The sequence below is a fragment of the Vipera berus genome (genome assembly GCF_964194415.1).
Source record: "Vipera berus genome assembly, chromosome: 1".
Classification (NCBI taxonomy): Eukaryota; Metazoa; Chordata; class Lepidosauria; order Squamata; family Viperidae; genus Vipera; species Vipera berus.
In genome coordinates, this window is record NC_138202.1 from 310,853,140 (window position 1) to 310,868,425 (window position 15,286).

General features: G+C 36.9%; 1 protein-coding gene across 1 annotated transcript in view; it reads left to right on the forward strand.

The window, feature by feature from the left end:
* The window catches only part of USH2A (usherin), a gene marked incomplete at both ends in the record, with an annotated part of 493,855 nt that overhangs the window by 390,826 nt on the left and 87,743 nt on the right, over positions 1 to 15,286 (forward strand). Inside the window, 4 exons of the mRNA XM_081312822.1 lie at positions 503 to 700; positions 2,014 to 2,168; positions 3,557 to 3,755; positions 13,245 to 13,352. Of these exons, the coding sequence (XP_081168948.1) occupies positions 503 to 700; positions 2,014 to 2,168; positions 3,557 to 3,755; positions 13,245 to 13,352 (660 nt within the window). The remainder of the gene's footprint in view (positions 1 to 502; positions 701 to 2,013; positions 2,169 to 3,556; positions 3,756 to 13,244; positions 13,353 to 15,286) is intronic.

The following is a 15,286-nucleotide window of genomic DNA, read 5'->3' on the forward strand; positions in this document are numbered from 1 at the left end:
TAGCCTTCATTCTATGTATATGCCTGCTCATTAGGGCTTTCCCCCCCCCAAGCGGCATTATTACAAAGTCAGCTTAATTGCCCCCAACAATCTGGGTCCTCATTTTACCTACCTCGGAAGGAATTGTCATGATTATTGCTTCAATTACTTCAAAACATGGCAAAACAACCCTGTTGCATTGGCAGCTTCTTCTCATTTCCCTATTTTATACTCTGGACTTTCACCTTAAAGTCATCCACTAAAAGCATAAGTTTCACTAAATAATTTCACTTTCTACTATTTTACAAGAAAGAGAGAAAAAAATCAATTTTCTTTATTCCATGTATGTGTAATGAAATTTTGATTTATGCACCGTTCTTCTAAAGTGCAAAGTTTATGGAATGAGGAGATGGGTTCACAAATCTGAAATTTAACCAGATTGAATTAGATATAACTAAATAGAAGTCCAGTATATTTAGCATATAGGTTGACAGTAATCTCTTGTTAAACATTTTCCTTGTAGATAAGAATCTGGAACCTCATGTTACATATGAATATAGGCTAGCTACGTGGAACAAACATGGGAAAGATTTTAGTGAAATGAATAGTGCAACCACTAAACAAGATGTCCCTGAATGTGTCAGTCCACCTCATTGGACAAAAGTGGATAATCGTGAAGACGTAATATTTCTAACATGGAAGGAACCTTGTCAACCAAATGGTACAGTATTTTGGCAAACTACAATGTTTGATTTAGCATTTACCCAGTACAAGGTGTTTTGGGAACACAAATATTTACAGTAAAATAATATTGTGCTTAAGTGCACAGCCCTAATATTTTATGTATCATTAGAAAAGAATGTGTGTGTGTATATAAAAAGTATATATCATATATATCACACAAACATACATATGTGCATATAAAACATGCCATTACACACACATGTGTATGCTTTTGTATTTTGTATCGGTATGCATAGTCATAATCTATATATGGAATGTATGCACATAATATATACTGTATATGTATATATACATTGGCCTCAGATTCAGAAGGTGTTTGAATGCATAGGAGTGTGAACATAGCATCTGTCCATTAACATTTAAAGCAGCTGTTCCTTTTTTTGAGGTAGCCATGTATTTCCAGAAAAGACACAGTTCCTTTCAAATTCTACTGACAAGTGCTATATTTTCCCTCCTCTGTATCTCCAAAGCACCTTTCTAAATTATTCTAAACTTTTGAAATGTGAGTGTATGTGGTTTTGTTTATTCATTCATACTGGTGAAGAATAACCCACTTTAATTACTGGAATCAGTTCCAGATCTTTATCTACACCAGAAAAAAAGTGCAATATATTTAATGAAATGTAGTTCTACTTTTTTCTGCCTTATCATCTTGGCATGTTATTCAATGACATTCCCCAACCTGCAATTTTTACAATGTCTCATTTGAATGTAAAGTTACATTATGGTGAATGTTGTATGAACAAATCCCAGGCTGTTGTGCTTTGTCTCTTTCTTTTCTCTGGAAGAGAAAGAAGACTTTAAGTTGGTGCTTCTGTTTTTATTGAAGTGGAGTTGAAGGCCATCTTCCTATATTATACTGTGGTTAACAAAAATCTATGAGCTTTATAAAGCATTGTTGAAACTTGTTTTTTCCCCAATAAAAATCACTGATTCTGACCACTATCGCTCTATATTAAGATATAACTTTAAAAATTAATTAATTAAAAATTGAAAGGAAATGTCCAAGCATCCCAGAAGAAGACAAAGTAAATGGGAGTCAAGCTTAATTTGAGAGAGGAGGAGAAGATGGAATAGTGTAACTGGAACGCATGGACCTAAAATCCATTCAGGGAATTTTAATGATATATCCAAACAAAGCAAAAAAAGTCATCCAGTGTATTATTTATTCTTGGTATCAGGTTACAGTTACAGAATTGTTGTAATACTCTAGAATTTTAGTATATAATTATCTGGCATACATTTAATTCAAACAACTGTTTGGCTTTAATGTTCTTCTTTATTAATAAGGTATCATCATTTACTATATTATTCTCCGAAATGGAGTTGAACATTTCAGAGGAAAGGAACTGAGCTTCATGGACACCAGTGATATTCAACCAAACAAGGAGTACTCATATCTATTACATGCTTGCACTGTAGCTGGATGTTCAAACAGTAGCATGGTAGGTAAATCTTTCAGTAACTTGGTGACAGCTATGGTAGCATATCTTCTTCTCCATCATGTTGTAGCAGCCTTCAGGAGAGCACTGAAAATATGGAAATGTTTATCTTTTGGCTATATATTTTGATATTTCCAGAGGAAATTTACCAGCCCCCTTGTGCTTCAGCCCAGCACAAGAAATGGGAAAAGTCAACCAGTTTGGCCAAACAGCATGTAAATTCCTGTATACATTTGGGTACTAAGCTGAAAGACTGCTGAATAGGATCAGAGACCATTCCAGTAGTTGTAAATATAGACAAATGCATCCTTCCCTATGAAGCAGGCAAACATTAAAACATTAACCATCTTTGTGGTTATTCCTGAAAAATATGGCAAAGTCAAGAATGAACAAGGGTTTGGTTTAGTATTATTAGAAACTAATAGATTATTACAGAAGTAACCTATTACTCCAGACAGTTGCTGAACAGAACTCGTGCATGGATACCTGATGCCTTTACTAGCATTTGTTTAGCAGAGTCTCTGAATACTACCATTCTGGGGTGCTGAAGAAATATGCCTTCTCTATTGTGGAGCAGCATATCAAATTGAATATATTGAATTAATATAAAATATTGAAATGGTGGGGATCGTAGTATTCACTCATACAAACAGAAGCAGTTTTCAGAAAAGATGCAGGAAACAGAGTTTGTAATACTTTCATGGACAATTAAGTCAACACCTTGTTGTAGAAATCAAGCATCACTCTATTCCTACCATTCAGTCATTTTTTTATCTCCATTTTTTAAAGTGGCATGAAGTTTACTTAGCTCTGGTTGATGAAATATTTTAAGTGAACTTCAAAGAATAGGGCACTGCCTGGCTTGGTAACTAAAAAGAGTTGTCACACTGATATTTGTCCTGATTACCTGTATCTTTTCTAATACAACAACTGATGAACCAGCTGCTCTCTGTCCACCAGGAAACTATCCTTAGCTCTGGAAGATGAGCAAGTAATTCTTTCTGTTGGCATCCGTAGACAATATTAAGGATAGCAGGACTTCAGAGTTTATGCCAATAGTTGCTCATGGTTCATGATTCAAGTCACATGACATCAAACATATAGAAAGGAATTAGCAGTGTACTCTAGTAAGACAGCCTGCCATCCAAAAGTTCCTTTCACCTAGCAAAATACAGTGAATCTATTCAGATAAATTGTACACCTAGATTCAAGGTCAGATTTCACTCTGAGGGGAAAAATTAACTAAGAGAAGAAAAATAACTTATTCTACAGAGAGCTATGGTAATGATATGCCAGAGCAAACCACAATATTTTAAACTAGAAGTGACATTGTCATTGATCAAGGTATCTTGTGTACTATTACAATAAATTGCTAATTCTTGTGTATTCAGGTAATCGTGGACACTGTCCAAGGGATTCCAGAGAATGTTCTGCCACCAACAATTATACCTCTAAGTGCAACAACCTTGCTTTTGAGTTGGGTGGCACCAAAGAAGCCAAATGGTTTAATCAGAGAATACCACATCCATCAAATTGGAAAGGGACTTATATGTACTGGGCCTGCAGACCAGATGAAGCACACAGTCACAGGTAAGAATAGAAAGTTCTTCAAACAAATGACATCACTGTTTTATTTATTTGGTCTTCTTATTTAGCCTGGGTTGGTGTTTTTTTTAAAAGACTGCAGTCCTTTCAGTAAACAAAACCTTTAAGTGAATATATCAATTGGATTACAATTTCAGAACACAGAGAGTAGCAATTTTTGAATGTCCCTACAAATGTTTATTAACCCTTAATTAATAAAGCTTTCCTTATCCTAGTATAATAATAATGAATAACAATGATTAATTTCAATTGCCACTATTTGATTTCAAAAACTTGACAATCACCCTTTAAGGAGTATATGGTTGGTTGCCCAATCAGCCAGATGTATAGACAGGATTTGGCATTTTTATCCACCTATTGAGTTCTTCCCAAAGACCTGGGATAGGCAGATGTTGACACGTGATGGTCTAAAAACTATCATCACAGGATGTAAACTGTTCCAAGTAAAGTTGCCTTTTGCAATAGACTGGATGATTTTGTCAATGCTCTTGCTGTTCAAGTGGTGCTGCAGAGGTTTTGGGATTATGCCTAAGAATCCTCCTATTCCTTCCTAATAAGGACCTGATTTTAAAAAAATGAAGTAAAGCTTCCCTGAAAGCTGACTTATCTGCAGAGAACAAAATCCCTGCTAATGGTAATAAGATTTCAATAAATTATCAGAAGTCAATTAACAAATCAATTTTATTATGGTGCAGTATCAGATTTCACAAAATACATTGGAGAGAATAGTAATAAGATTGTCCAAGCAATATTTTCCCGAGATCTGAGGAGTCCTTTCTACTGTGTTTTGAACTATTGTGTCTTTCATTAGAAAGTCAGGGATATTTTTTTAAAAAAATTCTTTTGTCAAACTTGAAAAAGATATAATCCAAGATATAACTTCTCATAGCACAAATTCCTGGATTGCGTTAACTCTTGCCTTTCTCCCTAGATTTTAAAATACTTGTATGGCTTTTGCAATAAGTATTATTGGACAGTATGTCTGTATGTGTATGGGTAGATATATACGGTACTTTCATTTGAGAGCAGGCAACAAAATTACACTTTTAATGTGGGCCAGTATGCTCACACTAAGAAATGACAATAAAAGTTACCCTACCCTACCCTACCCTACCCTACCCTACCCTGTCTTATCCTATCCTATCCTATCCTATCCTATCCTATCCTATCCTATCCTATCCTATCCTATCCTATCCTATCCTATCCTATCCTATCCTATCCTATCTTCTTATCTTTATTGCTTTGCAATATTATTTACTATAAAACAAAATATGTTAGCCAATTGCAGATGAAAAAATGGAAGAAAAGTTCTGCTGAAAATTTCCTATTAGCATCAGTGCCTGGTTAAGAAGCTTAAAAGCAAAAGTACAAAAGGCAATATTTTCCATTTTACTACAGTTTTGTGCAAAACTAGGATGTCCCTTTATCCCCAAAGTAAATGTTATAATTTAATGGGGGAGGGGTGATGATGCCGTAGCAGCTTCCAATGTATATTTAATTTTTTATACACTTTGGGTTAAAGAAACATCATTCCTTTAATGTACAGGGAACCCCACCCCTTTCACTGATCAAGGCAAATTTGCTTTTTCATCTCAAGGAGTGATTGTGCTCCTGCAATGTGATAATTATTGCTCTGTAAATTCATGATGTTCACTAAATCAACTGTACTTATTTCACATAGCTCAACTGTTTGAACTACCCATCGTTCCGGCTCCCATGGGCCTATGTTTTGATTTTCTCATCTTCTTCTAAAACCTCTGCTGTTCCCAGAGCAACAGTTGAACATTAATGAAGCTGTAGCATTAAGCTTTCCCTGAGACTTTGAATCCAAGGGCCTTACAAATTGCAGATGAAGCAGCTTGCACCTTGCCACTGTACCATTGTTTCACTGCTTATTTTTAATTACATCAAAGCTTTGGAAACATGATCCCATAAATGCTTGGTGGGAATTGTGGTGAATGTGTTCATCACGTGAAATCCATAAATTGCTTATAATCCTCTCAAGATGTTTAAAAAAAGCATTAAGTAATTGAAGACAGGAAGTCCTGAGTTAATTATTTAGAGGTGTTATCAGTGCTTTAAGTAAAATGAAGCATTTTCCACTATCGCCCTGACTTGAATGCCACTGGGATCAAGGGGCACCAGCCATCATCTTCTGATGTTTTCTAATGCAAACAGCAAATGGCAGCTTGTCAATAAAAGACCTTTTTATATCATTTATTAGTGAACACTTCCAGTATTCTGTACAGAACAATTTGGATGGCAGTTATTGCATTGTTTCACTTTGTGTTATGATTCCTTTACAAATAACATTTCTAACACAATGCTAGCAGGATGAGAAGAGACTGAAATATTGGAGAGGGCAGGAGTATTAAAAGAAAACTGAGACTGCCCATTTCAGTATCAAAATCAAAATCAGAAATTCATTTTCCAATGTCTAACTCTAGATTTTCTAGAACTTATGGGATGGATGAAGGGATAATATTTTTCACTAAGACTTTAATGTTGGTTGAATAGTTTTTGATATATGAATCAAATACATTGTAGCCATTTTGTGCCAGAAGATTTTCACAATTGTTTTCTTTAACTCCCATGGGGTAGGTAAATTCCAAGTGGTATAAAACCAGCAAGAATTCCTATAATATCCTAAGTCATTGTGGCATATGTTTCTGTGGATCAGGTACGAGTTCTTAATTTCAGTACTGCAGGCTTTAACTCATAAAAGATTTGGTAGATAAGTACCTGTATTAAGGATATATGCAAAATAGATACAGCTTTATAGAACTGCAAAAGAAGACTTCCAGCTTGATGTTGCTGTGTATGGACACAGGAAGACGGGGATCTGCCTTCTGTATTCGATTTTGCCCCACTGGGGACCCTAAAAAGGGTTGAAAGTCACCCCGGAGAGGTGACAAAGAAGAAGGGGACCCCTGTTGATCACAGGATGGCAGCAGCCCTTCCATTTGATCTGAGAAGCTCTCCAAACTGGCGGGAGAAAGACTGGCTACATCCATGTGGCCATTCAGAAGCTGCTGACAAGTGAAGAAAATAAGCATTTACAAGCAACTTTCGAGCAACATGGATGGAACTGGGTGAGACCCTATCCTCTCTTTTTGACTTTAAGACTTTCTCCTGGAAAAATAAACGCCCAAAGCAATGAATCCTCCCTGAGGAGAGAGGGAAAGGGAATTTCCACCCCATTCCCTCAGGAAAAGAAAAGCACTGAATTAATTGCTTGGGAGAAAACAGAGAAAATTACAAGATTAATTTGGAACCAATACATATATATAGCTTTGAAATTTGGGGACCAAAAGTGCTTTTGAGATTTTTTTGTTTAAAAAAAGAGACTTGAAAAGCTTGTAATATAAGTTTGGAATTAAAAAGCTGGAAGATGGCATCATCTAGTGGTGAACCACAGCACTACAAGTTATTATGTTTTAGGGAAACTTGGCTTGAAGCCCAGACCCAGGTAAGACTTTTGTTGTTCTTGGAAACTTTCACTCTTCTACATTGCAGCTGGGTAAAGGGGAAAAAAAAACTCTTGGGCTGCTTATCTGTGTGGCAGAGATGATAAACTATTTTGAAACTGGTCTGCCTGGATCACAAATATAAATACTAATTGACTTTTAGACCTGTGTAGTGAAGCTATTTACCTGTAGAAGAAACATGCATTATGGATTGAGATGATGGAATACTTTGGATTATAAACCTTTGACTGATGAACAACTTTTAATTGCTTTTTTCTCTCTGGACAGAAAGGACATGTTTCTCATTGGACAGAAAAACTTCAATTTTGCTTATATTTGCGTAGGGGAGCCTTAAAGATGGACTGGCTGGATAACTTGGAGCTCAAATGACAATTGACTGGAACTCTTTAAATCCCTAAATAGATTGAACTATAGAGACCACATATAAAAACAAAATGGATCTTCCATACTCAGCTTTAAATGGTAAAAAAAAAACACCTGTAACAGTTATCTCTAAAGTCTCCAGCTTGACATATCAACAAGAAAATGTTGACAAAGCTCAGAAGGAAATTTTTTCTATGTTAAAATTAATACAAGAGACAATTGCCTTAGCTCATGATGAGACTAAAAATAACACAAAGGAGATGAAAGAACAATTTTCTAATCTAAATCTACAAATTCAGAAAATGATTATAAAGAAGGAACTAGTAACCCAGAAAATAGAAAGAAAATTAGAGGAAGCAGATCCAAAGATGGAGGATCTAAAGGAAGGAATTAACAAACAGACTCAAAGAATTAGAAGATATGGCAATAATACCAGAAACAGAAAAGACATCTTACCTGTCAAGATCTCAGAACACTCTTGAGGATAAGAAAGAAGAGCCAATCGAATGGAAGATTAAGCTGTTAGAAGAATTGTGGGAAATTGGAGAAGGAGGGAGGCTGATTAATGAATATCAATGGGCTGAGCATTCTTCCAAAAATACCTTAACCAAATTGTCTTACTTATTCCTCCTGACCTTCACTCTTTCCGCCGTGATCTGAAAACTTACCTATTTGAACAAGCCGGCCTGGTCTAATGGGTTTGGGGTATTTTAATTAGTAATTTTTAATTATTTATTGTAATGGGCTAGTTCTATTTAATCTTATTTTTAACTTTTGTATATTGTATTTTTATTGTATTTTTATTGCCCTGTACACCGCCCTGAGTCCTTCTGGAGAAGGGTGGTATAGAAATTAAATTAATAATAATAATAATAATAATAATAATAATAATAATAATAATAATAATAATAATAATAATAATAATAATAATAATAATAATAATTCCAAACAATATACATAAAAATAGAGGAAGAACTGATTCAAAGGCATTGACCTGAAAAGTTAGTTGGTGAAGGAAGAAAGCTAGAGTAAGATTGAAGAAAATAGAGGTCCTGACCCATTAGATGGGATATTATACTATTAAAGAGATGTTTGAATATGGCTAAGAGAATAGATAATTGTTAGAAATAGAAGAATTATTAGAACTAGAAAGATAAGACTTATAACTAGAATTTTATATTTTGACATGAGAAGGGAAATATGAAAATGCTAAGAGGGTTTGAACAAGGGAAGCCTTTGGTTGCCCAAATATAATTTATTATGAGAAAATTATAAGCAATAGAGACACTTTGAACACTGATGGGAAATCAATTTTTTTAAAAAGCAGAAAAAGCAGGATATTAATTGAACAAATGGATATTAAGTGCAAATGCAATTGAGATATGTTTTGGTTAGAAAAGATATTTTAAACTGACACTACTGATATTATATATAATATTAGAAACATGTAACAAAGATGCTGATATTCAATTGTATATGTATTAAAGCAATAAGAATTGTATTTGCCTGGTATGGAAAATGTATAACACCAGAAGAAGAGAGGAAGCATTAGATGGTGTAGTATTGTACCTAGACTGAGAAAGTTAATATGTACCACTGAATTACTGATGGACCCAGACAACATGTTTTTATTAAGTGCTTATTATTGTAAAACTAGAAAATTAATAAAATACTTATTTTTAAAAAGTACTGCAAAAGAAAGAAAGTCTAACTCTCTGCATTAAAAATCTTGGTTATTCAGTAAATTGCACCAATGAGCTTATGACAGATTGTAAGATCTAGGATGTTCATCTATTTTCTTTAAAGAGTGAGAGATGCCAAACATGCAATCTGGAAGGATGCAAGTATAGTTGCTTTCTCAAATTTTTCATTTTTCAGAACATACCCTCTAGAGTTATCAGCGTAGTTTCTAAACATTCCTACACTCATAAAGAAATTCCAAGATATGGTATTTTAAAGGGATGGGAGAGAAAAAGAGAGAGGAAGGTCTCATTGGCTGCAACTTTAAGCCATGGACTGGTTTTACAAGAATTAGCCACAGTAAGGCATTGGCTTATATGCTATCTCCCATATCTTTTAAATTAATTGCTTCTTAAGACTCTAGAAAGAGTGCAGAGAAGAGCAACAAAAATGTTTCGAGGACTGAATGTTAAAACCTATGAAGAATGGTTGCAGGAATTGGGTATGACTAGTTTAATGGAAATAAGGACTAGGGGCGACATGATAGCAGTGTTCCAATACTTCAGGGGTTGCCACAAAGAAGAGGTGGTCAAGCTATTCTCCAAAGCACCTGAAGGCAGGACAAGAAGCAATGGATGGAAACTAATCAAGGAAACAACCAGCCTAGAACTAAGGAGAATTTTCCTGACAGTTAGAACAATTAATCAGTGGAACGACTTGTCTCCAGAAGTTGTGGGTATTCCAACATTGGAGATTTTTAAATGGGTGACCATTTATCTGAAATGGTATAGGGTTTCCTTCTTGAGCAGGAGATTGGACTAGAAGACCTCCAAGGACCCTTCTGTTATTCTGTTATTTTTGTGACATCAAATGGGGCCAAACTTATTTTTCTTCTCCAGAAAAAGCCAGTTGTGGACTATAGAAATTTATGAAGCTGGTTAGTTTCAGAAAATCATAAATAACAAGAATATAAATGTAGACTTTAGACAACTAATAAATTACCATTAATAAAAAATGGAAAACAAAGGTTTCTGATCTTTTCCTCATGGCCATACCACATGAGAAGCAGCATGGGGACTTAAGAACCTGAGTTTAACCTGACTTTAAGGGTTAGTCAACTCATATTCTTCATTCTGCAACATTAAGGCATAGATTGATTTTGCAAGAATTAGCCACAGCTAATGTAATATTTTGTCTGACAATTACCAAAGAAAACAAAAAAATAATTTTCAAAGAGAGACGATGTCCTGACTATTCATTCTTTTTTCCCCATATTTTCTCCAAAGAAATATTACTCATTTATTTTTTATTACTACAAAACCTATACCAAAGCTTCTCTAGAAATTCGAGAGGCTTATGAAATGACAATCATAGAGGAAATTGGGACATTCATTGTCATTTGAGAAAAGATAGGAGACAAGACAAGATACTGTATTTCTATCAGAATGCATTAATTCAAGCTTCCACAGAATTAATTCCATTAAAAAATTCAAAGGAGGCAAACTTTTTGCTGGAAGTGATCCTAACTTCTAAGTTACTTTTAATAAGCAAAATAATCCCCACTTCACATGTTATCAGTTCCATGGTGAAGTGATCTTAAGTAAGTCACTATTCCTCTGATTCGTTCTCTGACTGGAATAATATTTCCTAACCTTATCTGAATGTTCTTACTGCATAATGTTTATGAGATATTTTGTATTCATCTTCATCATGATCATCACCATCACCTGTATTAAAACTCAGTATTGGTTTTATAGAATAGGAACCTTCTCACTTATGGAATATAGTTACATCAATTAGAATGTTCTCTAATCTCTAAGACAGTACACAAGTTAGCATGAAATTGGTTGAGGCAGGTGATTTTCTTTCTGTATATAAATTCCTTATAAATTTATTGTGTAAGGAAAAGCTCTACACAAGAGGAGGGTGCTTTGCAAATCTGTTATAGATAGCATGCTGAATTAAATCGGTGTCCCAAGTTTCCTTGAAAAGAGTTCTTTGTTAATGCTGTTAAATGCAGTGGCTAATAATTTCATAGGAAAAAGAACATTTAAAAACACAAGTGCATTGAGCCTTGCATAAATAGAACTTTTCTTAGATGTTGAGTATTTTCAGCAAGAATGCAGAATTAAAAAGATTTTAAAGCTTCTTCCAGGCTAATTTATCTCTGCAATTTAAAGGAGGCTAATGAAACAATTTTTTAAAAACCCTAATGAAATTTCTCAAGTTCTCATGTCCAAAATTTTAATGTGAGAATTATTATAAACCTTATGCATGTATTGAGGCTTGTAAACAGAAATGAACAAAATTGTGATCCAGACTCCCTTGTTATCACGATGTTTTAATAGCAGATGAATAAATAGCAAAAATAGGATGCTTATCCTTAATGTATTTAGTGCAATATAAATGTCTTTGCCTTTTATTTTATTTTTTTCTTCTCTCTCTCTCTATGGTATACTGCTGTAAATGAATCTTGCTTCATAATAAAAGTTTCTTTTTAGTAATCAATTAAATGATTCACTTTAAGAGCAATTGAAGTTACCTACAGTATTGCTAAAGTAATCTGTCCAATAGTGAAATGAGGTTGCCATCTAACCAGTTTTAGACAAAGTGCTACTCCCTACGGGGTTTTTTTTCTTCTCTTTCTCTTCTCGTCATAGAATTGCATTGTTTTTTTACTTAAAGTAGTTGCAATGCAAAGATAAGAGAGCTGGATCCCTCAATGACAAAAACAAGGAAGATTAGGAAAGAATAAAATGAGAGCAGAAGTCTAACAGCAGTTTTGCAGTTCATAATAAAGAAGATGAAGAAGCTTTCCTTTCTTGATACTGCTTTTTTTGAAACATATGCATAAGAAAGAATAGATACCTACATATTTATAAATCAATTTTCAAAGGTTATGTTGAATCTTGCAGTGTTTTATGGTAGAGAAATTTTGAGGCATGTTCTCAAGGAACAAAAGGAGATAATTGTGAATTAAGGGTATAGAAATAGGAGAAAACTTATAAAACTGGTACTGAATGGCAAAAGAGAATGCATTTGGGGAAATGCTATCAGACTTGGCTGCCACTGAATGAAACATGAGAAACAAGAGGAGTGGTATATTTTTAGAAAAAAATCAGCACTGGAAACTCTTTTGACTTCAGGCTCTGCTTGTTTCTTAGAGGCAATTGGCTGAAATATTATTATCACTTTTGGAAAATCATGCATGCTTTAAAAAAGGTGAAGTTATATCACTTTATGATATATGAAGATTTAGCTCTCTGGGTTGGCCAAAGTTTAGCACCATGAATCTGTTGTAGCCCTTGGACTAATTTCCAACCCTTCTCTCCTAAGAAACAGAATCATTCAGTGATTATCTGCTTCTTCCCTGTAATGTAATTCTTGGAGAAAATAGGGGAAATCTTATTCATGTTTGTCTCTAATTTCAGTCACTATTTGCTTCTCCCATGTGGCTTCTAACAAATTACTTTAAAGGGAAGGTGGCTTTCAACAGGAAACAGGTTGCCACATCTGAGTTCTTATTGAAGAAAAAGAATATTTTTGATTACTTTGCTCATTTTCAGCATTGTCTATGATCCCTGATATCCAAGTTAGTGATTATGTTTATATAGTTTGTGTTAAATGTCCAGATGATGATGAGCTTATCTGATTAGTTGAGTCCGATTCTTGGCAATTCGGTGGGCCAGGTTTCTCCATATATTCCAATCTTGCAGTTTCTTTGAGTTTTTCTATGCTCTGGCTGGTAATATCCAGCCACCATGTATTTTGATGTCTTGGTTTCCTTTTACCATTGAACATCCAAAATTTATGAATAAACATGAAGATACAATTTAAAAAATCCATGAATGTAAATGTATTGGGTTAAGTGTGTTCTATTATCTCTCTTATAGAACTCTAACTTAAAGCATATCTGAAGGTTTCACTTTTTATATTTGTTTAGATCTTCAACCTTATGAAAACTACAATTTCACACTCACAGCATGTACATTTGCTGGATGCACTACCAGTCAGACATCTGCAGGTAAAACATTGCAAGCTGTTCCTCAAGGTAAAAACTAATTTATTATCCTTTAAACTAGGGGTGTCAAACTGCCAGCCCACGGGCCAAACATGTCATCCCTAAATCACGCCCACCCCATCACCAGCAATGGAGAAAAAGCTCCGATACGTTGCGCAATGTCATGTGATGTAGCGAGTTTGACATTTATATATGAGAACTATACTCAGCACACTATATCTAGGCAATTATTTTAAAACAAAAACAACTCCTCAACTCCTTGTTTGTTCAGCCAAAGAGGAATTATCTTCAGATGGACCTAAGCAGAAAAATTGAAGAAAGGATGGAATGGCAGCCCTAGGTAAATAAAAGTTTAGAGAGCATCTGCTTAACATTCTTAGTCATAAGCCACCTAGAGACATTTGGAAGTTGGACAATCTATAAATTAAGTGAAAGACAGAAAGACAGGAAGGAAGGAAGGAAGGAAGGAAGGAAGGAAGGAAGGAAGGAAGGAAGGAAGGAAGGGAGGGAGGGAGGGAGGGAGGGAGGGAGGGAGGGAGGAGCAATAGAAGTGAACATACAGACGTGGACACTTAGAAATAATCCTTATTTACAGACCATTTAAAAGAGGCAATTAAAAAGCTAAGAAGGAAAACAAAAGACCAGAACAGCAACCAACAACCACATAAGTAGAGATTAACACCAGACAATCAAGCAGAAAGCAATACCCTTATCAAGCAACTACCAAGGACAAACCACATCCACACCAAGACTGGCAGGGAGCAAACCCCATAATCACTAGCACTGACAATGTTACTTAGTCAGGTAATGAAACATCTGGGGGGAAAAACAAAGTGTAAACCTCCAGAAATCCATATAATATTATAGGCAAGGGAAAGATCAAAAGCCCTTTTGACAGTTAATTTGATTTTCAGCAATTTCTTTACCCACATAACCCTGAATAGTGCACTTGTCAACTCCTCGTCTTCGCCGGATTGACAAGCCCACAGGAAAAACCACGACGAAGTACGGATGACTGGAAAGAGTACCTTTAATAGCAGGATCTCTATACCTTAACAAAGTCAGCGTTGAGAGCCACACGCTCTCAACGCACCTTTTATTCTGAATCTGTAACTAGGTAGCAGCCCCACCCCTAGACTCCACCCCTCCCTCGTGCAGACCAGCATCCGCCTGGCCTGCGTAAATACTCCACCCCCCTACTCCTTCAACCCACGCCCAGCTCCCTCCACCGGCACCGTGCTTCCCAGCGTGAAGGTAAGTACAAGCCCACCCCCCTCCTAACAACCTGAGTGTGCTCCCCTCCACCAATGCATCTCCCCGCGCCATCCCCATGACCCCCTGGCAGCCCCCAAGGTCCGGGTGCAGCTGTTCAGCACCCTGCGTCGCTGCCGGCCGTCTCCCTGCTGGCTGCCCCGGCGTAGCCATCCTGCAGCCACTCACGACCGCCCTCAGCCTCCTTTCAGATAGCGGCACGCCCGTGGGTCCGGCGCTCGCCCGCCGGACAGCTGGAGGGTGTGGGCGCGGCTGGACTCTCGGCGTCGCACGGCTGCTCGCCCGCCGGTCAGCTGAGGAGCTTGGGAGCGGCTGGGCCTTCGGCGGCGCGCGGCTGCCTCCCCCCCGGCCAGCTGGTGATGGGAGCAGCGGGGCCTTCGGCGGCGCGCGGCCGCCTCCCCCCCGGCCAGCTGGCGAGTGTAGGAGCGGCTGGGCATTCGAACGGCTGCTCGCCCGCCGGTCAGCTGGGGGCTTTGGGGCCGGCTGGGCTTTCGGCGGCAAACGGCAGCTCGCCCGCCGGACAGCTGGAGGGTGTGGGCGTGGCCGCTGCTGTTGCCGAGGGCTGCGAGCCGAATCCCCCTCCTGGCGAGTTTGTCGAGCCCGAAGGGCTCGACAGTCGGCCCCTCCTACCAAGGCTCCTCCTGAAAGGCAAGGTAGAGAAGTCAGACAAGCACTAAGGAGAGCAGCAGATC